The sequence below is a fragment of the Diprion similis genome, chromosome 14 (assembly GCF_021155765.1).
Source record: "Diprion similis isolate iyDipSimi1 chromosome 14, iyDipSimi1.1, whole genome shotgun sequence".
In the NCBI taxonomy this organism is placed as follows: Eukaryota; Metazoa; Arthropoda; class Insecta; order Hymenoptera; family Diprionidae; genus Diprion; species Diprion similis.
The window spans coordinates 6,760,833-6,787,101 of NC_060118.1; the positions used below are offsets into that span (position 1 = coordinate 6,760,833).

The window sequence follows — 26,269 nt, forward strand, 5'->3', positions numbered from 1 at the left end:
CGCTTTAGGAATCGGCAGAACTTGAGTCTAGAAGCAAGCAGGCGTGTATTGCAAGTGGGTGAGCAGTCGAGTGTCGTCAGGCAGCCTTTTCTGGAACCGAAATTACACGCCACACGTAACACAGAGAACTTCGAGCCGCCCTTTGCACCAGGATAAATTAAACTCAAGCCAAGGGTAAGTCGCTGCGATACAATCAACCTCATTTAGGGCGGGGCCTTTCCGCAAGTTCGGCAAAGATGGTATCCCTGACTGCCGGCCACGTGTGGAGTCATTTTTGTAACCGAAAATCAAAAAAATCCCCGAACGATCTTCTCTCGGGTTCCAAACGTTCCCCGAGCTTTGCCAAACTTCGCGCCGCGTCGATAACATGAACAAATGAATGGCTCGCCTCCCGGCGCAACGTGAGTTTTCCCTGTTCGTCGATCTCTTCCGGCATCCGCTAGTCACGTAAATTGGTAAAAATCTGTTGATTTCAATCTCGCAGTCTTGACCCCGTTCATTTATTCGCTCATCATCGCCGTTCATTTGTTTCTTCACCTCTGATCGACCGGCGGCGTTATCTTCGCCTAGGAATAGTCGGGTTAACCAGGTATCGACAACTCCGATACACATAAATACGCCGTTTTTATCGTCCTCTCTTGTTTACTCTCCGATCAACCGAAAACAAAGACCTTTGTTCGAATTGTCTCGGGCACACCGTGCTAATCTGGAGGTTAATCCCGTTGTTATGACAAAGTCAAGCCCAAGTTTTTTTTTTTCTTTTTTTTTCCTGTTTCGTACTTTGCCTGACAACGATTCTCAGCGATATGAGTTTCAACGTCATTTTTCCTTGTTGTATCCGGTGACTCTTCTTCACTTAATAATCAACTCTTCTATTTCCTCTAGATAAGTGATACTGTGACATAGCAGATATGGTGTCGTCAACCGTGGTCGAGAATGGCGAGACAACCGCCCTGGCGGTAAATTCGGCACCAGCTGTCGGCGTACCGCCTGGCGATTATAGACTCGTAGGATGGGACATGGACGCCACTGGTAGGAGACTGATCGACGAGATTTGCCAAATTGCCGGGTACACGCCTAGTTCCACCTATGGCCAGTATGTCATGCCTTTCAAGGATCTCAATCCACCGGCGAGAAAGAGGCACAATATTAGAGTTGTTACCATCGGAAAATACCGAATGCTCAAGGACAACAAGACAAACAAGGTGATAATACCATAAATAGAGCAGTTATACTTATCCTTGTGCACATATTGTTTCTATTCATTTGCACAGCAAACAGGAACAGTAATCCTCGCTGGATATTTTTATCTCGCTTTCTTTACGCATCGTTGTTGATCTCGTTGATGGAAGAATTGAAAGAATTCAGCTGACACATTGGCGAACTATTTCTGACGAGAATTTAACACCAATATCGATATATCAACATGTTTCATTTTTCTATGATCTTATTTAGTTTTTCTTCGCTGAGATTAGCATTAGTAAACAAACATTGGCAAATTTCAAATCCTTGTAAAATTTGAAACTTTGCAAATTTTTAAAAGCATTGAACATGCTGCGACATGTTTTTCGTTACTAACAAATTTTTTTTTTTCTTACATTTTCACAGGTATTGAAGACGAAAAGTGAGATATCCGCTCTGATAGATTTTATCACGTGGCTTGAGTCGGTCAAGGGAGATGCAGCCGACGGTGTGATTCTAGTTTATCATGAGCCACGCAAAGTCATACCTTCCATGCTGCTCGAGTCATTAAGGAAATTCAACCTTTTAGATCGATTCAAGCAAACCGTCAAAGGCTTTGCAAACGGGTTTAACGTTGCAGAGGTCAAATGCGCCGATACAGTACGCACATTTTCCTTACGCACATTATCGCGTGTTATGCTAGACAAGGTAAGCCCTGCATTTTCTAACGCTGATTATATTAAAAACACAATGATCGTATCTGCAGATACAGATGTCAAAACTGCTAAAAATTCCACAATATCGAACAATCCTTCAGGTTTCATGTAATCAATCAATTGGGAAAAAGAAAATTACGACATTCCCTTAACTAATATCAATCCTGTGTTTCGAATTTCAAGGAAGAAGAGTTGGACAATGCTGTTGATAGGGCGCGGCTAGCTCTCCAAGTCGTGCAGCACTTGAGTGCTGGTGAAGAAAATGCAAAAGGTGCCGAGGGTAGCGGAAGTGGTGATAGCGACGCAGCGACAAAAGGGACCATAGAACTAATAAGAGAATTCGTACAGCCAACACATGTCGAAGAAAAGGAATTAGCGGGTACAAAAGCATAAAATTTAACTACAGATATCTTTCATTGCTTAAAGATATAAGTTAATGGCTGAAAAGGTGGGTAACTTTTGAGAATTTATATCTCAAAAACCAATAATTCAATTCGATTGTTTTTATTGAAAAGTATGTAGATCAAATTTCATTTATATATTTTTCTCACTCAGATAAATTAATAGCAAGCGTTGTTATTGACAATAACATCAAACATTTTGCACCGTTACATGTTTTGTGGTGCCCATGATATGTCAGAAACGGCTCAAACGATTTACCTGAAATTTTGAGACTGTGCATTCTTGAGTAGTTTATCCTCTTTGCCATAATCTGAAACTGTTTTTCAACCAAATGGCAATTTTTTAAATTGTCATTAGATTTCTTGCCTAAAATCTATCAGTATTTTATTTAAGTAACTAAAAAATTATGTTTAAAAGGAAGTAGGATCGTGACAAAAAGAATAAACTATCGAGGAATACAGTATGCGAATTGGAAATAAATCTGTTGAACCGTTCTTGATATATCTTAGACACCACAAGACATGTAACCGTTCAAAATAGTTGACATTATTTTCAATAAAAACACTTCCCGTTTGCTGATTCTAACAAAAGAAAAACAAATTTTAATGAAACTTGATCTACTTATACTTTTGAGTAAAGCAAACCCTAAATGAATAGAATACTTGGTTGTCAAGACATAAATTCCCAAAATTTACAAAATTTTTCAGTCTCCTACGCGTAATTCGTTTTTGAAAAGGTTACGGAGGAAATAGATACGTGGTTAGAAAGAATTTGACATATAAATGTATTCATGTTACAGGCTTGAAATTGGTTCTCAATCGCCAAAACAGTCTAAGACCTGTCTTCGGAATGCTACTTCGCCAAAGTCGCCGCGAACGACAACACGCTAGCCTCTTACGCCGATTATTAGCTGAGGCTAATGTCGACTATGCAGAACTGCAGGTGAGTCATAATTCTACGATTTAAATTTCTCATGAAATTTCAATAACGAACTTATAAGGCAATAGAAGTAACCCAATAATCTTCGAATTTAGATTTCTAGCTGTCTATTTTAGATCTCTTGGAATAAATTTTGTACAAATTTTAAGTTCTTCAATGAAATTATGCAAGTTATCAAAACAATTCGGTGTGACCAACTCAATTATATGTATGAATGCTTTATGGTCGCTCATACTTTACTGATAACTCAACTTTCTATACATTCTTATCAGTTTGTCAGTTTTATGCACATTTTGAATTTCTTCTCTGACCGAGTCACATTGTTTGTAATCAACAGTCAAGTGAGAGCCTCCGAATTCTATGCCGGCTAGTGAGATTTCTTTTAAACTCGATTATGGCGTTCAATAATTATAGGACGTATGGTTAACGGAGAAAAAGGAGGGTCTGCAAAAGTTAATAAAAGAGAAAGTAACAGGAGCGAAGGAAAAGGAGGAAGAGGAACTATTAGAGGTACTCGAGTGTCACTTTGACCCAGAAAAAAAGATGAAACCGAGATTAGATGTTGAAAAAAAAGAAGGAAAGAAAGGAAACGTTGGCAAAGGTGCAGCGGAATCTAAGGAGAACGTCAAAAATGAATCCGTTATTGAGAGTCCGGATACGACAACAACGAGTTCTCCTCTGAAAGAGAAACTTGCACCCCAGGAGAATGCCGAGGTAAAATCTACGGATGTGAAATGCGAATAAAATCAAAGTATCCTGAAGCCAGTGCCTTATTTCAAATACAGAGTGAACATTTTTGTTCTTGAATTTCCTACATTGGTATGATAATCTTTAAAAACTAAGTGAAAATGTTGATAAAAAAAAAAAAGAGAAAAGATATGCTAAGAAAAGAAAAGCGGCAGGTGAAGTTAGCTTGTTACAAAAAGTTTTATTTAGATTTCTCGTGATATTCGGACACGTTTGTCAGTCCTGGAGACTACACTGTCCGGTTCGATTCATATAGTACTATATTATATTATATTATGTTATTATATTATATTATTTACTTTAGTTCGTCACAAAATGAACGTATTATTTTTTTTCTTTTTTTTTTTTCCTGTTTATTATCTACCGAGTTTTGTTGATTTTTTGTATTTCTTCGTTTTCTATCTAAATAATAAGATTCGTTTAATCTCCTTATGGAATTACGTTGGGGTCACACAAATAATAAATAAATGAATAATCCCAATGTAAAAAATTTATACTTATATCGTACTTGATTGAATTATCGATTTGCTGTTGCCATTATAAATATTATGGATAACTTCTGTGCATAACTAAAATTGCAAATATTTGGTTTTGTTATTTTTTATTTTTATTTTTTCCTTCAAAGTATAAACTGGCGGAACATTCCTGCTGCGTCAAAAACAAAAACCGTAAAAAAAAAAAAAAAAAAAAAACTAACTGCAAATAAAACGAGCAAAAAAAAAACAAGGTGATATGCATAATTACAGAATTAATAAAAGCAAATAAATAACAAAAATTTACATAGATATTCACGACTTGAAAAGCAATGAGGATATTTGTTGGTTAATCCATCATACCGTGCTAGTTATGTTAGGATCTCATTGTATTATTAATATAATAAAAAAAAAAAAAATGTTAATAAATATATAATTTTGCAATTGCATACTTATCATTATCAAATGACGCCACTTCAAATTTAAAACGAAAATTAGGAAACCAAGTGATCAATATCATTTTTCCCAATATTAAGTATTCAGTTCTATAGTGTATCATAAGACAAATAATTATATAAAAATAGTGGCATGAAAATTCACGATTGAAGAAGAAAAAATTTATTCACTATTATCTCTGTGCACGTGCCGTGTTCGAAGTACAAAAAAATCTTATAACTATTTCGTGTCTACAGATTGCGGGGATAAAACTCCATGCGCTTGATATTTAGCAAACAAGGTTTCAGATTCTTTGACAACAAACGATAAAGTAGCTTTAGAATAATATTCTCCCATTAGTTCTATGTTGTTTATGACTGTGGACAGCAGATGGGCCTTTTCAGTGAATATACCTGTAAAGATGGGCGGACATAAACATTTGACAATATAAAGAAACACAGTGAAAGTACAATATAAAATTTACCTGGTGCATCATATTTCAAGTATGTGAAATGAATGTGAAGATGATAAAACGAGGGCTGATAGTGAAAATAGATTCTAAGCTGCGATGCTGGAAGTCCGCTATATTTCTTGGAAATTGCTTTTGTGCCGGCGTCACGAATGTTTTTAAGTAACGGCAAATGCGACTGGTCCAAACCTCTAATTGATTTTATTCCCTTTTGCATCGGAATTGCCAAGAGGTACAAAGTTTCCAGACTTCCATCCCATTTCAAATCCGGTATCAAAATAAATCCTGTTTTTGGGTCTGGATCTTCAAAGACTATTCTTTCGCTCTCGGCTTTGTGCTCCAAAATGTTGTACACCCACTGTAGACAAGCATCATATGAGTTAAATATTTTTTCAAGAAAGCAGTGCAATGAAAAAATTGATGAAAAGATCAACGCTGCGAGTAACAAAAATTAATAACTACTTTAGACAGATCACATTATTGCTATGTACACGATACTAAAATGGTTTGTCGTTTCAATTCTGATCTATGAAAGATCGATTTGTGCTTAAATGAATTTTTTACAAAACGATAAAGATAAATGTCTTATAACAAATCATAAACTTTATTGCTCATATAGAACAAGCCAAGACACTCGTTTATATTATAGATGTTGCCGTGTTCGTTGAGTATCTTTTTTCCATTTGTTAACAGTCAACTAAAATTATGTATCAGTACGATCAGTACGGTACCTGCAGAGAAAATTGTTCCTTGTTCAAATGGGGCAGAGTAACTTCTTCGTAAAGTTTTGGAGTTTCTTCAACGATATAGATCAGCTGTTTTTCAAATTTTGCAATATGTTTTTCCGTTGCCGGGTGAATGATTGTAGTCTTAATACCTTGAAGTTAAAATATATTTAAGAAACAGAAACAAGAAAAATTAGATTATTGACTTTAGATAAAAGAGTTGAAAGTAGAATAAAGTCAGATAATTTGCTCACTATTGTGCTCAATGGATGGAAAACAATTGTAATTTCCGTAAAGATCGTTTTCGAATTCTTTACTGAGTTTCGAGCTCTCGTTGAAAAGATTCTCGTTCAGTTTCTCTTCGACAAAGGCTTTCTTCTCCAGCAAGACTATGGCTGCGCCGTCGTGATCTGTAAATGTCCCTTCGACACATAGTAATTTCTTTTGGGCATTGTTATTCAATACACGTTTTAACTGGAATTTTGACAAGTCCTTCAAAGACTCGTGCACGCTGGATTTCTTGCTGTCCTTTGATTCGTCGCTCGATGACTTAAACTTTTTCGGATTTACATACGTCTCTTCGTCACTCGCCTTCTCAACGCCTGCCATTATCGATTATTTACTGACCGGTTTAATTGTTGTCTCAAAAATAGTGAATTTATCGCGTATCGATGTTCAATTTAACCACTTAACTGTCATTCAATTGAACCGTTAGGTTAGGTATTGTTATTATTTTTTATCTTCCGACTATAGATTGCTAAACACAGCCGTCCGAGCGGGGCTTTTTAAAACTTAGCCTTGGGTCGGAGCTGGAAGCTTCGGTAAAGAAATTTCCTACTATTATCGACTTAATAATTGTGCAAATCCACAAGTGAATCGATAAATAAAGACACTGCTATTACCTCTGCAGTCAATCATACAAATGTATCAATAATTCCCGACTCAATCGCAATAGCCACTTTATTGACCTGAGAAACGGTACAAAAGTAGCATCTTCTATACTTTTTCCCCGTAAGTGTGAGAAAAAAGCGTGGTAGAAAATTACCCATTCTTCTACCGCAAATGCGGTTTTCAATTTGGCTTATTTCGTTTATTTATCAATTTTAAATCATTTCTTTTACACTGGTCCCACTTTTCAAGTCAATAAAGTGGCGACAGTTGAGTCGAAGATAAAGTCCTATATGCAACGTGGGAATAAAGCTGTTTATACCCTTGTTACATAATGTACCGTTGTATGATCATTATCGATGATAACAGAACGATCTGTGAGAAAGTTGAATTTGTAAACCGGGCTATATCGCGGGTAACAGCTATTCGAAATATTTATACAATCCTTCCACAGTGGTAAATGATTACAGCGATTGTTCTCCTATGATATACAAATGGATAAAAACTCGGTTTATTATTATCATGTCTGCTTTCTTTTTTACCGGTGAAAACGGTGATAAATGCCAATTAGACTCATTGAAGTAGCTTAAACTGGAATCTTTTCTTTTCACCGATGTAAAGAAAATCAAAATCACATTACATATCCTCAGTCAACGTTTCTTATTTATTAATTCCTATCCACATCATTAGCGAATCGCTATGCTTTATTCACTGCCTTTGTGATGGTAAATACACTGATACATCAGTAGATAAATACTAATCAGTTACCGACACACACTTACCATCGAAAATCAGTTGCATTTAGTTCCAAGAATCTATTTCGTGTCAGATGTCGCTAGTATTGGAAAAACACGAGCATGAACTATGATTTGAGCTCGATTTAACCAATTACAGCTACTGATTACAGCACATTTTTCATTGTCAAAAGACCATGCGCATGCGCATTGGAATCTGAAACGCAGGGTGAATTCGATGACCCTCAATTGCCTTGAATATTCAAGTATCGCGAGAAGCGTACTTAGCCTTGTTTGCCTGTTGACCTAACGATAACAAATGAATAGAAGTCTACGTAGTAGTTGATACGATTTTTCTTTTTGTTTCCGTCTCTTTTACGTTAAATTTAGAACATTTCGAACGTTACCAACAAGTATTCTTTTCAAGATCCCGAGGTGCGCAAATTGCTGCCGCGAAACTTGCCGAAAAAATGTTATCTTTCTTGAAAACTGCCAAGGTATAAATATTAGTTGACAGAGTTAATTTACTCGCTGATTTTACTGCATTTCTACTACGATTTAGTTTAATTAAAATACGATACTTTTTCATCGTTTACAGACACTTACAGCGAACTCCAGGACTTTTAGTTCCAAAGTAAATCTCAACGAAGTTGTTATCGTTAGCGCAGTGCGAACACCGATCGGATCTTTTCGAGGTTCTCTGTCTTCCCTATCGGCAGGAAAACTCGGTGCCGTCGCTATTCAGGTAAAATAAAATCGCCAACAGCTGACTGACAAACAATTGTTTGCCCAGGTGGCAGTACTTTAACTAACCTTCGTGCATTTAATTAAAAATAACCCAAATTCAAGAAAAAGTATCAGAGTATTAATGTGCCTTCGTTTCCTAATTCACACATGTTTTTCATTTTGTTAATTTATCTTATTTCTAGGCAGCCGTCGAGCGTTCTGGTCTTACCAAGGAACAGATATCAGAGGTATACATAGGAAACGTTTGCCAGGGTGGTCAGGGCCAGGCGCCTGCTAGACAGGCAGTAATATTTGCAGGTTTGTCGATTTTAAAAATTTCAAACATGTTATTACTGTCATTACTTGTTTGCTTGAAAATTTTGCACAAGATTTGTTATTTCATGTAGCAGAAGATTTCTAATCCAATTTCATATCAGAAAATCACAATGCTTAAATATGGAAAGTTTATTTTCTTTCATATTCCTACTCGATTGATTTAGATCAGTTTTTTTTTTTTTTTTACAAGGTCTTCCGAAATCAACGATATGTACAACTGTGAACAAAGTCTGTTCGAGCGGCATGAAGTCCATCATGCTCGCCTCTCAGGCGCTGCAGTGCGGACACCAAGATGTAATACTCGCTGGTGGCATGGAGTCCATGTCTAATGTGCCATTTTACTTGAAACGAGGAGAGACGACCTATGGCGGCATGAAACTGGAGGTTTGTAACAATTGCGTAATTAGTAGATAACGAGTTATCTCTTATCACTCGAATACGAAAGATTTCAACACATAAACCACGCCATGTGAATTGATGATAAATCGTTCTTATGTGCAAATTGTACATTTAGTCAATATGTTTATAACACATTGTTATATTTAAAGGATTTTTCGATAAGCAAAAACAGTTTCTGTTCTACTTTAAAATAACTGAAAAATCTATTTTTTAATTAGAGGCATTGATGATTAGTAGGAGAATTGATATAGTTATTTCAGTTTAAAAAGAAGTTGATATCCCATAAATTTAATCGATGTAGTTTTGATTCTAGGATGGGATAGTTTTAGACGGTCTCATTGACGTATACCACAAATTTCACATGGGAAATTGTGCTGAAAACACTGCATCAAAATTGGGTATCACTCGTCAGCAACAGGATGAATTTGCCATAAAGAGTTACACGCGAAGCGCAGCTGCTTATGAACATAAAGCTTTTAAAGATGAGATTGTTCCGGTTAATGTACCACAGAAGAAGGGAAAACCTGATGTTGTCTTTACGGAGGATGAAGAGTACAAAAAAGTCGACTTTTCAAAACTTGCAAAACTGAATACTGTATTTCAGGTAAGAAGTAAACTCAGGTATGGATTTAGTCGCTGGATAGTTGAGCTAGATTTCCTCGACCTACTGTAAACCAGGAAAAGCTATGAACATTCCTCGTAACTTTGCATTTAAGAAAGAAAACGGCACTGTAACTGCTGGGAATGCTTCAACGCTGAATGATGGAGCTGCAGCCCTTGTACTGACGACAGCTGACAATGCGAACAAATTAAATCTCAAGCCTTTGGCTCGGGTAGTAGCTTTCCAAGATGCGGAAACAGAGCCAATAGATTTTCCAATAGCACCTGCATTGGCTGTGCCAAAGGTGAGCCTTTAGATTCCATAAAAAACGTTTTTGTCGTTATATCATGAAAAGATTTGATTCAGACGAGACATTTTAATCCTTACAGCTATTGGAACGTGCTGGAGTCAGTAAAAATGACATAGCACTGTGGGAAATCAATGAAGCCTTTAGCACCGTCGTTCTTGCTAATGAGAAGATACTTAATCTCGATCCCAGCAAAGTAAATGTTCATGGAGGAGCCGTATCGCTCGGTCATCCGATCGGGTAAGAATCGAATTCTGACGTATGTCAAATACAACATATAACAAGCACTAAAGATCATTTTGTATATTTATTTGTAAATTTTAGAATGTCTGGAGCGAGAATCGTTGTTCATCTGGTGCACGCTTTGAAAGCTGGAGAAAAAGGTGTCGCTTCAATCTGCAATGGCGGGGGTGGAGCTTCGTCGATTTTAATTGAGAAATTGTGAGTCCCTTGAATTATGATAGAAATCAAAACATGAATCGGCAGCCATTCCTTTTGAACTAGTTAATGATCGAAAATCACTGTGAATAGTTATTTCTATTGAATAACTTTGGTGCTTGAATATTATCAATAAGTGATAATTGATTCGATCGCGGCCTAAATATTCTGCTCAAATTTGTCGGGTGTTTGTTTTTTTTTCTTTCAATTATTGGTTGTTTCGGAATCTTACTGTGAATTGAAAATCCGTTTGCAATATTTATACCGTAACGATAATTGTTACTTTTTTTTTTTTATAAGTATATTATATATTGTATTTTTCACATTTTCTACAATGTTATTCGCACAATATAGAGATATTTTAATGGTTATAAAGATAGCTGTGCCTTCAATTATTCGAACAATAAATCTTATATTACACTGTTTGCTTGCACTACTTTATCGGTGGTAAAACATGACGGAAAATTTTTATTCAGTTCGATGGTTGTGAGATTTTTTATTGTGTCTTTTTCAATATTTTGTAAAAAAGAAAAAATTTATTTTCTTGTGTCAAGGTGCGCGAAATCATTCCGTCTAATCTTCTATAGGTCTCACAGCTCCTCGTCACCCCCAAAATTAACGCTATACACAAAGGATCAGTGTACGTTATGCGATGTTTTGAAAGAAGAATTGAAAAATCGATTCCCTGGTCGTTATCAATTAGAACAGATCGATATCAACGCGCGTGGAAATGAAAATTTAAAGAATCTATATCGTTACGAGATACCAGTGCTCTTTTTAGAGGGTCAATACCTTTGCAAACACCGATTGGACGCAGATCTTCTCGAAAGAAAGCTCAAAACTCTCGAGTCTGCTATGAACTGTTAAAAATATCAGAGTGAAAAAATAGGATTTAGGTAATTAATTTTCGGACGAATCGTATCACCATTTATCACTTTTTATACCTGTAGCTAATTTATTACAAAAAACATAACGTTAAAAGTTTTCATTTTACTACTTAAGTTGGTGGATTGCAATTTAACTGTTAAGTAAAGTAAACGTTTAATGAAAATCAGCTGTATTTTCGATATTCATTGCATTGAAGTTTTATTCAAGTTACGCAATGTTCACATTTTCTGTAGCGAAAATACGTGTGCACCAGGTATATAGGTATGTGTGTCGGTATAAGTAGAGCGAATATTTCGCAACTGGTACTATTGGTATTTCGACCTGCAACGTATTTACATGGTTTAAAATAAAACAGCGCCGCTAGTCGTCAACACCAAAGTGTTACACTGGGGAAAAAGTATTCGCAAATAATTCGGTTACCATTTACTGTATCGAGCGTACTTTGTATAATCTGATTCAAGATATCATAGTCGGAAACAAATGTATTTGGTTCAATGAATTTTTATTTGACTTGAATTGAATACTTCGTTCAACGGATAGAATGATTAATGAAGAAATTGCGTATTCATGATCGGTTGAGTGTAAGATAAGTTTAAAATGAAAATATTTAATACCGTTAATTACAAATTGTTTTTCCTCGCTAAATTTTGATTAAAAACTGGATTCAAGAAGTCAACTGTGAGTAGAGAATCAGGTGAATTACTAGAATCAATCGTTCGTGTGGATTGCCATTTCTTATTCGGCGTGTGACCGCAACAGGTAGGTAAATCTGAAACAGCTTCTTTTAATCTATTTCTTGAAAATCAGTTTCGTCGGTCGTTCCGACGAAACGATTAGCCTCTCGGCATTCCGGGCTTCAACAAATTCTTCTACGCCGTTTGGCAAGCGTCTCTGTAATATAACGGGTAGCTGTACAAAATTTGCAAAAGTTATAGAATTTTTAAAAATCTAACTAATAATGCGGCAATTTACAATCTGGAGTAATGAATTAATTTAATTGATTAGGTGATCCAACGTACGATTTGAATCAGCCTATAATAACAAGCATTTTTGTAACACATGCAAGATTTTCGCGTTTCTTTTTTCCCTAAAATCCCGGCTGAATATATAGCCCTTTTGTCTTGAAGTTCCACTACATCGACCCACGGTCAGAAAGTTATTGAGAATCTACTGTATGAAACAATAAAAACGGTATAATGCCGAATTCCAGAAAGACTATATCGTCGGAAATCCTTAGAATCGGCGATTCCTAATAGCCTCAAGTAAACCGTTATTTTGAGCCCAAATGTTGCGGAACTAGATTCAAAACTTTCGCGGCATGTATTTACCGAAAAGGCGATTTTTTTATAATAATAAATTCCAGAATGCAAAGTATGGATTAGAATTTCATGATGATTGTTGAATTTTGAAGAAGTGCCGCAAAAGCAGACCTAAATATATTGATCTATTATAGATAATCGATTTTATGGCGAAGTGATTAAGGGTATAGAGAAACAAATTATCTGGAGAATGGATAAGAATATATTGATGTACCAAAACGTCCAATTTCTTAAAACCGTTGTAGACAATTTTTAGGAGTCTTGTCAGCGAGGAAAATGAGTGTAAAAACAATAGGATCGGATAAAAAGTGGCAGAGTGCAATCATTCGAACGTTTATATAATTATGAACCCTTTTTTTGAAATTCTTGATGTGTTTAGAATAATTTACATCACATAGTAGTAACGTTGTGTTAATGATTCGTGTTCATAATGATTGGCGCGAATAAGATTGCTAGAATATCTTTTCGACAGTTTTATTCTTCTTCACTGAATAAGTTTTGATTCGAACGGTAAAACCAGAAACTAATTGACCTTTGAAAAGTTTAAAAACCGGTAGAAACATAGAAAATGTTTGTGTTCCGAACCACGGGTCACATAATAGTTCAGTCGGAGCATAGATTTCAAATTCCAATTTTTTGATACCACTATTTTCTTTTTTTAATTGTTGAGAGGTGAGGGGATGGAGGTCATTGATAGTTTGAATCCAGAATTTTTAACAGACTCTGCATTAGCTTCGGCCGCCATCTTGTACTTATGGAGGCATTTGTTTTTGATAATTAACTCACCTAAACTAAACTTGCGGGAAATTGAATTCCCTGCAACTTTGATCGTAACAATTTTTTTTATCACTATCGATATCTTCTCATTCAAACCATAAATTCAACAGGGCGGCGAAAATTCTGGATTTAGACTCTCAATGAAATCCTGACACCCCCCTCAACTATTACAAAATTAAAAGTTTATATTTCGGGTGTGTTTTTTTTTTTTTTTATTATTATTTCTTATACACAGCGACTGAGCTATTACACAGAGAAGCTTCATCGATCGCGACTGGCGTGGCCGCGAAGCGACTGCACCGAACTGCATCGCGTTGCACAGCTAGGAAGGTATCTATGTATGTACATGAGTGGCAGGTGGGTATTAGTTTTGGAATTCTGAAGGCGAATCGAGTAGATGACTCGTGCAGCGTCAGTTCGATGCCTCGGCAGGTACCCTGTTTCATGTTTCCAACTTGTTCTTATCCCAAAACGAGTAGAGCCATTCCATCCCGTCCTTTCGGGTCCCTATATACCTCGGTTCGGCCGAGTTCACATGCTTCATTCGTCCCGGCTCAATGTGTGGGTGAGAACTTGTAGCATGTGCTGCGAAAAGGACACGACGAACGCCGGATAGGAAGACAGAGAGAGAAAGCGATACGAGAGTCGCTCTGTTCGCGCGAGTCCAGAGACGGCGCCCGTCTCTCGTTCCTTCAGTATTGCGTGAGCGGCGTACGCGATTGGCGCGTCTCTGTGCCGTCGTTTACTTAGTTGTTTTCTATTCCTCGTGGACAACCTGTGTGCACTCTCTCCGCATTTTCTTCCCTCATTGTGTTTTTCTCCTCCCGCAGGCTCTGCGCAATTTGTGTATGTTAGATATAGTTTATGATTTATCTGATATAGTTTGTCAGTGTGCTAAGTATAGACTTATGGATAATACATCTAGGAATTATAGTAAAGTGTACGTGATAATAACGAGTTATATTATGCAGTGATAGTGCTCTCAGATGCGCATGGATAACGTGGATATTAACAGCATTGTCCTGCAGGGAGCAAATGTGTGAGTATAAACTGCGAATCCATTTTTTTAACGTATCTACAGAGTAAATTAAAAAAAAAAAAAAAAAGTGAAGAATGATATTCGTACTTGCAAATATTTAATCCGTGCGAGGTGTGCGGCGCTCTGATACGTATTCATAACGCAAATCGTATATTCGCGGGGAAACAAAGGAGCGAGAAACAAGAGAACGTTGACTGAACGAGTAGCGACAGAAATGGGAGGTAAAAGATGGGAATAAAAACGGAAAGACGAAGGTCGTCCTCTAGCGAAGAGGCGAACGTCCGCCGGCGTTCGATTGCTGCACTTTATACGTGCATTGCAGCAGAAGCAGCGAGCTGGTGTATCGCGCAGGTAGTCGGCGGCTGGTGGTTTCGATCTAACCCTGCAACAATTGAGCATCGCACGATTTAAATTTCGAAGGAATTTAAATTTCGAACTAATTGTAAGCGCGAGACGCTGATCGATCTTTGCTTTATAAAGAGTTACGTATATGCGTGGGTTTTGACCGGCGTTATATGGATATAATATTAACAACGTATAAACCAAATGCCAAGAAACCCGTTAGCGTCTGTACAGCGATCAACTGTACAGCGCAAACCGCTCGTCGCTCGTTTCTCAGGTCCGGTTTATAGCGCACCGCCTAATAACCAACACGCGATCAACTTCATGTTGGTCATTGTTCGCGCCGGGCCGTTCTCTTGCGATATGCGTATGTGTTTTACACGGATATAATAATAATACTTTCCTACAGGTTTGTTCGAATACACACATTCACGGTGTAGGCATTCGAACGGATATATATATATATATATATACTGGTTGCAGCTGCTCTCAATCTCTCTAAACGGATCAAGCACGAGTTGGTTTGACTTCGATAAATGGGGCAGAAAAATGCTGAAGAGGCTCAGTCGCTGTGCCTGATTGCAATGTGTTGCAGTTTTCTTTTTTTTTTTTTTTGTTTTTGAGAATTAGGGATGTATTATAGTTTTTTTTTTTTTTTTTTTTAATGTGAAGAAAACTGCAATACGAAAAATGCTTATGCCCTTCACTTCCGGTATATTCGAGTGCAAATTGAAATTCTATTCAAATCTGTATAATGATCATTTTGAAGTTAGTAACGTTACCGTAACGATTCGTGCTGAGGAAAAACCGTTATATCGCCATTTTTGGAACTGTTTGAAATTCAGTAAACCGCCATGAAACAGAACATACTCATAATTTCTTATCTTAGTTCTTTTAAAATCGGTGTAAAAATAAGAAATAGTGATTTTCCCTAATGTTTCGTTACGTCAACGTCACTAGCTTCAACCTCGTGTATATAATTGTACAGTAATATTCATTAATGTCTTAACCTTCCAGCTAACGTGTTTTCGGTGCGAAACAAAATTTGACTTTGATTCTATACGAAGTATGTGAGAATGACTTCCAATCTCTTACGGCGGTTACATCGCCACTCATTGTCACATAATTCGTATAGAATCGTATTCGCATTTTGTTTCGAAACGAAAACTAGTTAGCCCGAAGGTTGAAGCATTGATGAATATTAGTGTACCTAATGACCGAAGAACAATACAACTATAGATATTTTTTTTTGTTAGTTAACGATGCAAATTATATAGAATGGAAATATATTTCATTGCACCTGGACGAAAAGTTGACTCATACTATTTTAGACTATTTGTATAATGACTGAACGAATCATTGCACTGCGTCCATTGATTACGTAATTTGTACATAAAAGTGCTTCCGTGTTGACTCGATACACCGGAAGTAGAAACGCATTTACGAAAAACGTGGTTCTATACGATTGAGACTTTTTTTCGACTTACAGAAAAAAATTCACTGAGCTGATAATTAAAGAAGATTCCCTAGTTTTCTAACCGGTGGAAACACAGGGAAACCGCAGTCACGATGTGCAATACTTACAATTGAGTAACAATGAAATCTGACCAGCTTCTCAACGTGGCTAATTGAGTCACACTTTCCAGAAAGATAGTAAAATCCTTGATTTTCGAATCTAATCGCTTTCATAAACGTTGAAAAATTTATTTTCTGTTCTTCGTGAATACTTCGATTTGACATAAAAAAATAAGCCTGATTAGCGCATATAAAACATAAAAAAAAAATCGCGAAGATCAACTATTTTTCTATTCGTTACAGTGGGATGATCCCATAACACGAACTTCAATCTTGTTATATTGAACGATTCTAAATTAATTGCATGGTTCAATCAGTTGAATAAATATTGCAAGAAGAGCAGTTACGCAACGTTATATTGAAGTTTAATTTTCCCAATTCGTCTTTAAAATAGAAATGGTGTATAATTGCGGTGGTTTTATATAACAGTTATTTGCCCCCGAAGCACCGATGATCATAATTATCGCGAACACCGTTTGGTGCGAATTTTTATTTTTTACATCATCGGGTATTACTAACCTGTTGCAATAGCGCGCGACCGGTTTTGTAACTTCTAATATCTTTTTCTTTCATTCTTTCGCACTGCAGAAGCATCAACTCTACGTTATGTATATAAGTACTTAGAAAGCCGTACCGTTTCGGCCGTTATTTAATGTCCGATCGCATCTCGGTAGTTTTCGGTTGTTGGTTCGTATAGCCAAACCCAGCTGCACTAACGCTCACCTTTTGTAACCCATTTTGAACAAATCCGATGACGTAGCGCATCCACAGTGTTGGCCAACACAGCTGTGTGTTTTTTCACAAGCTTCGAGGTTTCTCCGCCCAGTGAAAGTCCGGCAGCACCGTAGCCACGCGACTTTTCACGCGCGTAATATTATTCCGTTCATTGTGATTGTAATAATTGACAAGGTTGAAGTTGGCAACGTTATTATCCTATAACGAAGCATGGGAAAGAAATCACTGTTTTCTTATTCTTACAATGATTTTGAAAGAACTAAAATTGCAGAATATGATTAGAATCATTTTTTTTTTTCTGACGACTTAATGAATTTCAAACGGTTCTAAAATAACGGTTTTTCCTCGGCAGGGATCGTTACGGTAAAGTTACTAACTTGAAACAACATAATAACAATTGACGGCTAAATATTCCGATTATCGCGTATATTACGAGGATGAAGTTAGTAGCATATTGTAATAATTCGTGTTTTGGAATAAATATTAAGAATCTCTGAAATACAGTAGATTATAGTAAGGCAAAAGTAATTCATATTTTCGAAACTAAGCCACTTCAAAGTCGCTACACAAAATTGTAAAATAGGGATTTTTTGCCACCAACGTTTCCTTACGCATCGCATCGTGTATCCTAGGGAATTAGTCACCTGTATCCTCCGTCATCTGTTTCTGCAATGACGCATTTTTCGGCAGTCCCATCAGCAACTCTTTTACGTACCAATTAACCCTTTGAAGCATGGTCGGCACTCACGTTTCCACCTTGATTTTCTTAAATTTTTCTAGTTTATTTACTTTTATAGATATTCAGATTCGATTTTTTGCACTTTTTCGTTACTTTAGTAATGAACGAACATAAAAATATAATCTAATTAGCATAATTGATTATAATATAAGATTTATAAATAAACAAACTAAAACAAATGACGTTTTTTTCGGAAAAATTCATTTTTCAAGAATCTATCCAAAAAAATAACTTGAAATTTGGCAAAAGTGGGGTTTTGGGGTCGCTGATTACGAATCCGAACTCAGATTTTCAAAGTTCAAAATGGCGGATTCAAGATGGCGGACTCTGAAATTTAAATCATCGAGAACATCCATAAAAGTTTTTACTCGTGAATTTTCGGGGTCACAAAATTCCGCAATTTCCTAAATTTTTCGCCGCCATCTTGAATCCGCCATCTTGAATTTCGCAAATCTGATAGCGAATTCGTAATCAGTGACCCCAAAAATTCCCGTGTGAGAATTTTTACGATCATACGATCATTTAAAAAATGTATGCTTCAATGGGTTAAAGTACGTTATCTACTATACGTTGGGATAAAAGTTTGACTCAACAGCTTTGAGCGTCTTATCGACCATCTGGGTCATCGATATTACGTCAGATTTACCCTATGACGAATGTTATTCTTTGCACTTTACCGGGAAGATGGGCTTCGATTTAGCGGACGGGGATTCCAACGCAGTGTTGCCAACAAATGTCCATATTATGTCTAGGTTTGATTATTCACGGAGGATATCCAGATTGGATTACCAATATCGACACATGTTACGCATAATATTACACAGCGATTAATTAGTAGAGGAAATTAGTAATTATTAACGCAACGAATTGTTGCACCGAGAAAGATAGAAAAAAAAAGAAAAAAAAAAAAACAGTCGTTAACTATTTTCATTTTTTTACCGTTACCGAAAAATATCATTCTCGAATCTTGATACAAAATCAAAATTCTAGTACGACTAATCATTACTAAATCTTTTCGATTATGTTAACTTGTTTTATATTTCCTTGTAACTATTGAAATTATTTTATTTTGGTGTAACAATAAATTGTTTTTAAGTCCTTATTTAATTGATAAACTGTTAATTTATTTAATCCATAAATATTTATATGTATATTTTTTAATGTAATTATAACTCTGGATAATATTATGAGAACATATCGGGCGTAATGTCTAGACAGAAACGTGTTGAAACATGTTTATAAGAAAAAAGAAGTAATCAAAAATGATAAACGAAGAGTAGCTCGAAAGATGTGATGAGGAAAATCGGCAAATTTGAATTCAATTAAAACAATATCTCCCCGATTTGAAATAAAGTTTGAAACCAATCACAACATATAAATGCAAAATCTCGATTGTAATGATATTATTTCAGAGAAATCAGGTTACACTAAATACATCATATTTCTTAAATTCTACAAACGTTGAATCACATTTGTCATACGTTAATCAAATTAGCATATCTTATTCCGTTGTTTGTGAATAAATTTTTATTACAAATTCCTCGACATACATATGTTATATGATGAATATTTATTTATAGGTTTATTTTCTTAATAATACTACGTCTCGAATGTTTATAGGTTTATTAATTATTCTACTGAATACCGCATGGTTAGTCGTAGAAAATCTAATCACTGCTGTCTCGTTATAAATCAGTCTTCTGATGATTCACAACTCACGACGATTTCTCGACGACAAAAATGCCGCGTTGGTGATATTGTTGAAATGAAAAAAATAAAGAGATAAGAACAAAAAAAAAAAAAAAAAAAAAGAAAGAAAGAAGAAAAAAAAATTGTAAAATTAAACCAACGCTAAATACTGCATGATTCATTTAACAGCTGAATTATCATTTACTCAAAGATTTAAGTGTACATAAATGCATGAAATAGTCTGGAGGTTGACATTGAGAGCACCTGCTTTATGCGTTATATAGCTGTGAACTTACGGGGTGATAATTATTATTCTGCTTGAAGAAGCTTGAAGAACGAGTCGTCGTCGTCACTTTGCGAATAAGTGAAATATTTCTGTACACCACGCGCTTAGAGCGATTATGCACAGCTGAAATAGTCGCGCCGCCACTTACAGGGTGTCCAATTGTTAATCCAACGGACAATTAAATCCTTTCGTCATGCAGTATAGATATACATATATATATTTTTTTTTTGTATATTGTACATAGTACGCGATATAAAAAAGCGCAGAGTTTTAAATATGTGACTCAAAATATTGAAGACTTCGTCTCGAATTCGAAAACTTATACGATATATATATATTTTTTTTTTCGATCATTTTTTAGGCTGGTCGAACAAACATCGATACTTTTTATCAATTTTCGTACATTTCTTAATCGTACATTGAGTATTTTCCCAATATCTATGAAGATCCGTTTTTAAAAAACGAAGATAGAAAAAACACTAAAACTTCGAACGAATTTTAGTCGATATGTTGATTAAGATTTAGAATAAAAAAACAAAATTGCAATCTGTTAGAGATAATTGTAGAGAATAGTCGTTTTGAATGAAACGAACGATCGTAGAGTGAAAAATAGAAATAATCTAATAACTTTTTTCTACACATATCTATTGATTTGAAATAACGCGTATATATATTTATAAACTGTCGTTTACAGTGCCAGTATTTTGTGCTTGGCTTACGAATATAATAATTTTACACGTACTCAATATCATCTACGTGATAATAGCTATTTATGTGGCATGCCCGTAAACCGTCTGTTTTTTTGGCAAGGATAAAGATTTCAGGACGAGCTGAAGGCGAGCCGGAAGCGAGTACTGAAATTATCCGAACCAAAAAACGGTTTACGGGCATGCCACATGAAATATTTTTTACGGTATGGGCATTGAAAAGCAAAACGAAGAGTGAGGTTATGTCGCGATCTGTTCGACGAAGCTACTTTAATCGCCAGTTTGGGATGCGCACTTCGAACTGCGCATCAAAACTGCGGAATAAAGACTTTATTCCGTAAGTTTGTTCGCTGCCGTATAAAGCGTCACTTTACGGAACGAAAACTGCCACACAAAGTGGACTTTTCAATGCCCATGCCGTAAAAAATCTATTTCGTGATGAATTTAAAAAAAATCACAATTTTTAGCTTACCGATCTCATAAAATTTATTTCTCTATTGAAAGGACAGAATACAGTTTTTCACCCGATGTGTATATTTTGAACTTATACCTATTGGAGCAAAGAAGAAGGAATATCGCCTCATCATGAGTATAACTACCTGCCTACATAGATTATACAGATACCTGTTTGCTCTCCGAGAAGCTGAGCTAACAATCTCTGTTTTCTTATCTCTTTTATTTTCACGGACAATAATCTCTTTCTTTGTGTGACGTGATGCACGTACGCGTCGTTGGCTAGTCATATTTATAATTGTTTTTATTGTTGCGCTGAACTGCAAGGAATGAAGAGCCTCACCAGTTTCAATTTTTTTTTTTTTTTTTTAATTATCCGCATTTGTCCCAAATCTGAAACAGTACTCTGAATTTTTTCAGATTTTTCAATAAACTGCTCAACGATTTATAATATTTGAAATGATTTTGCAAAGGATCTTTCTTAAAATTGTCGAAAAAAATTCTAAAAACAGTATTTTCTAGTCCGAAAATTTCAAGAGCGGGACCATGGTGGACCGATTTTTTCCATTTGTTTTTCGCGACTTTCAATTTTTTCGGTCAGCTAAAGCATTGCTTAAACAGTCTGCAAATCCCCGAAAATTCTCAAACTTCTATATTTCACTTGGAATATTTCTAGACTGGTTCCATTATGTAGTGATTTTTGTATTTTTTTTTAGCCCATGGGTTCGGTTTTGAAATGTTTGGAAAAGAAAATAATATAGGTATTGAGAAGTTTTTGAGAATTTTAAAAAACATCCTCTTCAAAATCATTTTCATTATTTATTATAATATGATTAACTAATTGAATAAAAAATATGAAAAAATTGAAGGCAGTGTTTTATATTTGGGACAATTGCAGAAAAAAATTTGCACGAAATCAAAAATTGAGTGGCTTAGACGTTAGTTGGGTTCGCATGGAATTCCCCATACATATATAACATCATAAGGTGGATGTCGATATTCTGCAGTCCAAACAAGAACGTGTTCAAGAAATAACACCGAACAAAAAGAAAAAATCAAAAGAAATCTCAAAAGCTACGACTGAAGTCGATAAAGTCGAATTTGATTGAAGAAACAATATATCTTCTTGACGTAAACATAAAGCAGGAAAAATGTTCAACCCACTCGTTTTGCCGATACAACACGTAAAGAAACTTGATTTTGCGGTAGTTAAATGATATCGTGATTTCTTAAATGATTGTCGAATTTCATTTCATTATACAATCTTAGGACTCCGTTTGTCCATTCAACGAATTCTCTACGACCTTAAAATCGTGAATAAATTCTGTTAGAATTCTGAAAAATTATCAAAGGTTATCTAATAACAATGAACTTATGATTCATTAAAAAGAATATTAACGGTGTTAAAAATTCATTTTTATATACGAGTTTTGCACTGGAAAATTACGAAACAATATCAGAATTTTCGTCAGTCGAATTTGAGTTTAGTAACTTCGTTTCTGCAAGAGTTAAAAAAAATTCTTTAAATTAAACCGAATTCAATTTAAATCGTTCGATTTTATTTACACTTCATTTAAACTTTGATAATTTCGTCCATTTGTTTTCTTTTATAATACATTTTTAAACAATAATACTGTATAAACACACAATGCATATGTATATTATATACAATGCACATAAGTTCGTTACCCTGAGGAGATAAAAAGTAGCACAGAGAGAGAGAGAGAGAGAGAGAGAGAGATAAGGAGGTAGAAATAGCTGGACTGCATATCTCGATTCGACGAGAAGAAGCGGGATGGAGGAGGAATAAATTGGTTAATGGATATGATTCACTGCCTTACCATATACCGTGTGTCCATGAGGAAAGTGCGCACATTATGCGCGACAGTTACGGCCTGATTCAGCAGCCGATGGAATACCAATTGCGACTGTCAGAAAATGTCCCTAGGAGCCCACCGTTAGCTATGAGCTCCTAGGGACATTTTCACGAATTTACAAATTTTATTGGATGATAGTTGGCGCCTGATTGAGCAGCTGATGCAATACCAATCGCGACTGTCAGAAAATGTCCCTAGGAGCCCACCGTTAGCTGTGGACTGCTAAAAAGACGAAGAGGAAAAAAAACGGCTAAGAGACAGCTGTGTGCATTTACTCGAGTGAACGAAAGTATTGCGCTCAAATTTTAGGTTGACATATTCCACCGTCCTTAAGAAATAGAGATAAGAGCATATATTGTAATATCTAGTTATTTTTCACGAACGGAATGATCAAAAAAGAAGTGAATTTTTGATCCCGAATACTCGCGAAGAACATTTCCTTTCGTCAATCGGGCGAAAGTGACACATGATGTAAAAACGATAGATTTTGTATGAGTATAAGAAGAAATGAAGAGGGAGTGAGACGAGTAGAGATCAGTACATGGTGTGCCGAGAACTCCTACGACACGCCCTTTTCTTCGAGGTCCAAGCCTTCAAAGAAGATATGTACCAACTGTCTAAAGAAATCCCTATATTGTTAGGGAATTATTTTTCTGGCGGACGCTTTTTTTAAGATCCCGCTCATTTTTTCCCCACGCAAATTCAACGTCACAACAATTAATCACCATCAATCTAAGGTAATTTGGCGCGAGAGAGAAATTTTTTTGGAAAAAGAAGCTGCAATCCTAGGTACACCATGTATATTCACACTACGGCTCCTAGGGACATTTTCTGACAGTAGCGATTGGTATTGCGTCGCATGCTGAATCAGGCGATAACTGTGGGCAAAAAAATTCGACCGACCCGACGTACGCGCATAATGTACGCACTTTCCTCATGGACACACGGTATGTATAATATATATACATCAATGCCCTTGTATGCATATATATGCTGGGTTCGTGTTCATTACTTCGTTTCTCGTCATTACATTGAACTCAGTAATAACCGCGAGGACGACGAACTTGAATCGTCATACCAAAATTCTGAGGTTGAATTATAGGTATGTATATACCGGGACCATCTCTAGAAACTAAACAGGAACTGCGCATGCGCCAGATGATTCAATTTCATTGGTCAGCGAAATTGCCCCGCGGAGTAATTTTCGTCAGCTAACCAAGGCGACCAACGTACACGAAATGTGACAAGGCTCTGAATATCTCGCGCGTAAAGTAGCGTATTGAGGTTATGTTGATATTTATTCCTACTTATCGTGAATTTTCTAAGAAAAGTGTCATTCAGCAATACCGTAGTTGATATTAGCAGATATTTAATCGACACAATAAAGGCGTCAATGGAGAAACAAATATCAAAAGCTACAGAAATTGGATCAGTTATTTATTGAAAGAAGAAAACTGAAATTAAATGTGGAACGTCATCAACGAGTGGGAGTCTAGACAAACTGAGGCAGGTAAGTAAAAATATTGTTTATTTCAAACAGATTCTTTATTTACATAAAATTAAAAATAAATGGATTGTTGAAACCCAGTAGAAGGTTGCTCCAGAGTAGATTTGTTACAGTGCAGTGCTCCGGAAGCCAGTAATCAGTGCCGATGAACATGAAATATTAAAATAAAATCAGTAACAAGGAATAAAAGAAATAGTGTATCTTGAAACACAAAGCTTAGGAGTACAAAAAGTAGCAATTCGTTTTTCTGTCGCAATTTATTGAAAATTAGTGGTATCCAAAACAATTAGAAGCTCTTGTCTGATGATAATATCTTTTAATATTTTCAGGTGGGAAACAACCATCATCGAAGCGAGACTAAAGTTGTCAGGCGTTGAAGCGTGTAAGTAAATTTCTGATGCTATGATATTTGCATATTACAATATTTTCACATGTATTCAATGATAAAATTCGTTTGTTCTGACAGACTTAAAGTTTCAAGTTTGGATAATAGGATGAAAATCATACCTTACCTGATGGTCAAAACGTTTTGGTGGCTAGGACCCTAGTTTCTCGATTGGTGCCACCGTTCCAACCATCGAACCTGGTTGTTCCGTTGTTCCATTAGACAACAGGTATCCGAAGGAATTTCTTCTGGTCATCGCCACCTTCTGAACATCAGTCGTGGCAAAATTGAAGAGCACGACACGCTACAGATCATGGTGTTTGAATATTCCATTATTTTAGATCTATCGAGCCAATAGTAATAAGTTTGTTATTCAACAATTGCTGCTAACTAATTTTACAGAGCAATCATTCCGTGCACCATTGTAATCCAAGCAGTATTATTGGTCCACATTATTTTTCAAATTTTATTATCGGCAGTTTTGATATTTTATTTTTCACTCTCTTGGTATTCAATTCAGATGAATAGTGTTTCAAGTGTTAAATCAGATTCCAAGGATGAATTTTGATGGGTAAACTGAACCAATCTCAATCTAAAAATGTTGGATAACTTCAGTTGAAAATGTCTTTAAAGTCAATATTAATCGACAGTATCATCTGACTAGCTAGTTGCAGCTATCATCCGTGCTTGAGCCTCGTTCAACCCCAGCAAGGTCTAAGGAATGCATTCACTTACTAGTACACGTTACAAATGATCACTTTGTCTACAATAGGACTTACTTGCTGGCTAACTTTTTTATGATGAATCTTTATCAGGGAGTCATCCGGTAACTTATTGAAAGCTTGAAACCAGATTCAATTTTATACTCTTACAATGGTCCTTCATTGAAACTGAGAGTTTGTGAATCTCCATTTATTACAATTAATTCTGCATCCCATGTTAACACTGTTCGAAACAAAAAATCTCATCCTAAGATTGGAAATGGAATCTGCAATGCAAAAGTTATCTAGTGGCACAAGTTAAAAACAAAGAACCTTATAACGGTTTCTGCGACAGAGGGATTCCTTCCGGACATTCATGTTACTGGATGATGTTCGGAGCACTATGAACAAGATATTGTATTGGATTTAGGTTTGAGTAGATATTTTCATGAACTTCAGTGAAAATTAGATATTCATTTGTTTCAAAGGAACAAGGGGTACAATGTTGAACCCGATAAGTCAATATTTTCATATGAATGTTCTGAACATTACTCTAAAACATGATTATCCTTAAAGTTAATTACTGAGGCACATTTTGAAAATGTTGATTTTTAACTTGTGTCACAGAATGTTTCTGAGTTTTACTCTTGGGATTAGATTTCTTTAGATTAGATTTGAAATTGAAAGAAACCGTAAGATCTACAACTTCCTTTTTCAACCAACAAAAGTGGCC

At 35.8% G+C, this 26,269-nt stretch overlaps 4 protein-coding genes across 10 annotated transcripts in view; 3 read left to right on the plus strand and 1 right to left on the minus strand.

Moving 5' to 3' along the window:
• Positions 1-4,753, plus strand: LOC124414637 (maternal protein exuperantia). 2 transcript variants are annotated; one of them, XM_046895637.1, is made up of 6 exons: positions 1-174; positions 886-1,205; positions 1,609-1,890; positions 2,082-2,277; positions 3,100-3,242; positions 3,654-4,753. In XM_046895637.1, the coding sequence occupies exons 2-6, from the start codon at positions 912-914 to the stop codon at positions 3,981-3,983; spliced, it is 1,245 nt and encodes a 414-aa protein (XP_046751593.1). In that variant the 5' UTR covers positions 1-174; positions 886-911; the 3' UTR covers positions 3,984-4,753. The 2 variants fall into 2 exon arrangements, with proteins under 2 accessions (XP_046751593.1, XP_046751594.1); XM_046895638.1 differs by lacking the exon at positions 1-174 and adding an exon at positions 590-610.
• A 302-nt stretch (positions 4,754-5,055) lies between these two features.
• On the minus strand, positions 5,056-6,884 carry LOC124414639 (m7GpppX diphosphatase). Its single transcript, XM_046895639.1, has 4 exons — positions 6,343-6,884; positions 6,095-6,240; positions 5,379-5,721; positions 5,056-5,307 (listed from the first exon to the last, which is right to left on the minus strand). Exons 1-4 carry the CDS (start codon positions 6,695-6,697, stop codon positions 5,135-5,137), a joined length of 1,017 nt encoding a protein of 338 aa, XP_046751595.1. The 5' UTR covers positions 6,698-6,884; the 3' UTR covers positions 5,056-5,134.
• A 1,057-nt stretch (positions 6,885-7,941) lies between these two features.
• LOC124415039 (acetyl-CoA acetyltransferase, mitochondrial) lies at positions 7,942-10,592 on the plus strand. Its single transcript, XM_046896290.1, has 8 exons — positions 7,942-8,209; positions 8,311-8,455; positions 8,640-8,754; positions 8,963-9,156; positions 9,485-9,775; positions 9,888-10,076; positions 10,162-10,319; positions 10,404-10,592. Exons 1-8 carry the CDS (start codon positions 8,181-8,183, stop codon positions 10,522-10,524), a joined length of 1,242 nt encoding a protein of 413 aa, XP_046752246.1. The 5' UTR covers positions 7,942-8,180; the 3' UTR covers positions 10,525-10,592.
• Positions 10,593-14,413: 3,821 nt separating this feature from the next.
• LOC124415036 (sodium-dependent transporter bedraggled) overlaps positions 14,414-26,269 on the plus strand; it is a 56,313-nt gene continuing 44,457 nt past the window's right edge. For 5 of the 6 annotated variants that reach the window (XM_046896280.1, XM_046896283.1, XM_046896284.1 and 2 more), the window contains exon 1: positions 14,415-14,540. The gene's annotated coding sequence lies outside the window, so the exon portion shown is untranslated. Of the gene's footprint in view, positions 14,541-26,269 lie in introns of all 6 variants that reach the window. The other variant, XM_046896286.1, reaches the window with a different exon arrangement.

Coding starts and splice junctions, on each gene's coding strand:
- LOC124414637 (XM_046895637.1), top strand. CDS start 912: ATGGTGTCGTCAACCGTGGTCGAGAATGGCGAGACAACCGCCCTGGCG. Junction 1,206..1,608: donor AGGACAACAAGACAAACAAG/GTGATAATACCA, acceptor ACATTTTCACAG/GTATTGAAGACGAAAAGTGA. Junction 1,891..2,081: donor CGCGTGTTATGCTAGACAAG/GTAAGCCCTGCA, acceptor TCGAATTTCAAG/GAAGAAGAGTTGGACAATGC.
- LOC124414639 (XM_046895639.1), bottom strand. CDS start 6,697: ATGGCAGGCGTTGAGAAGGCGAGTGACGAAGAGACGTATGTAAATCCG. Junction 6,241..6,342: donor TCCATCCATTGAGCACAATA/GTGAGCAAATTA, acceptor TTTAACTTCAAG/GTATTAAGACTACAATCATT. Junction 5,722..6,094: donor AGGAACAATTTTCTCTGCAG/GTACCGTACTGA, acceptor GCTTGTCTACAG/TGGGTGTACAACATTTTGGA.
- LOC124415039 (XM_046896290.1), top strand. CDS start 8,181: ATGTTATCTTTCTTGAAAACTGCCAAGGT. Junction 8,210..8,310: donor TTCTTGAAAACTGCCAAGGT/ATAAATATTAGT, acceptor TCGTTTACAGAC/ACTTACAGCGAACTCCAGGA. Junction 9,157..9,484: donor ATGGCGGCATGAAACTGGAG/GTTTGTAACAAT, acceptor TTTTGATTCTAG/GATGGGATAGTTTTAGACGG.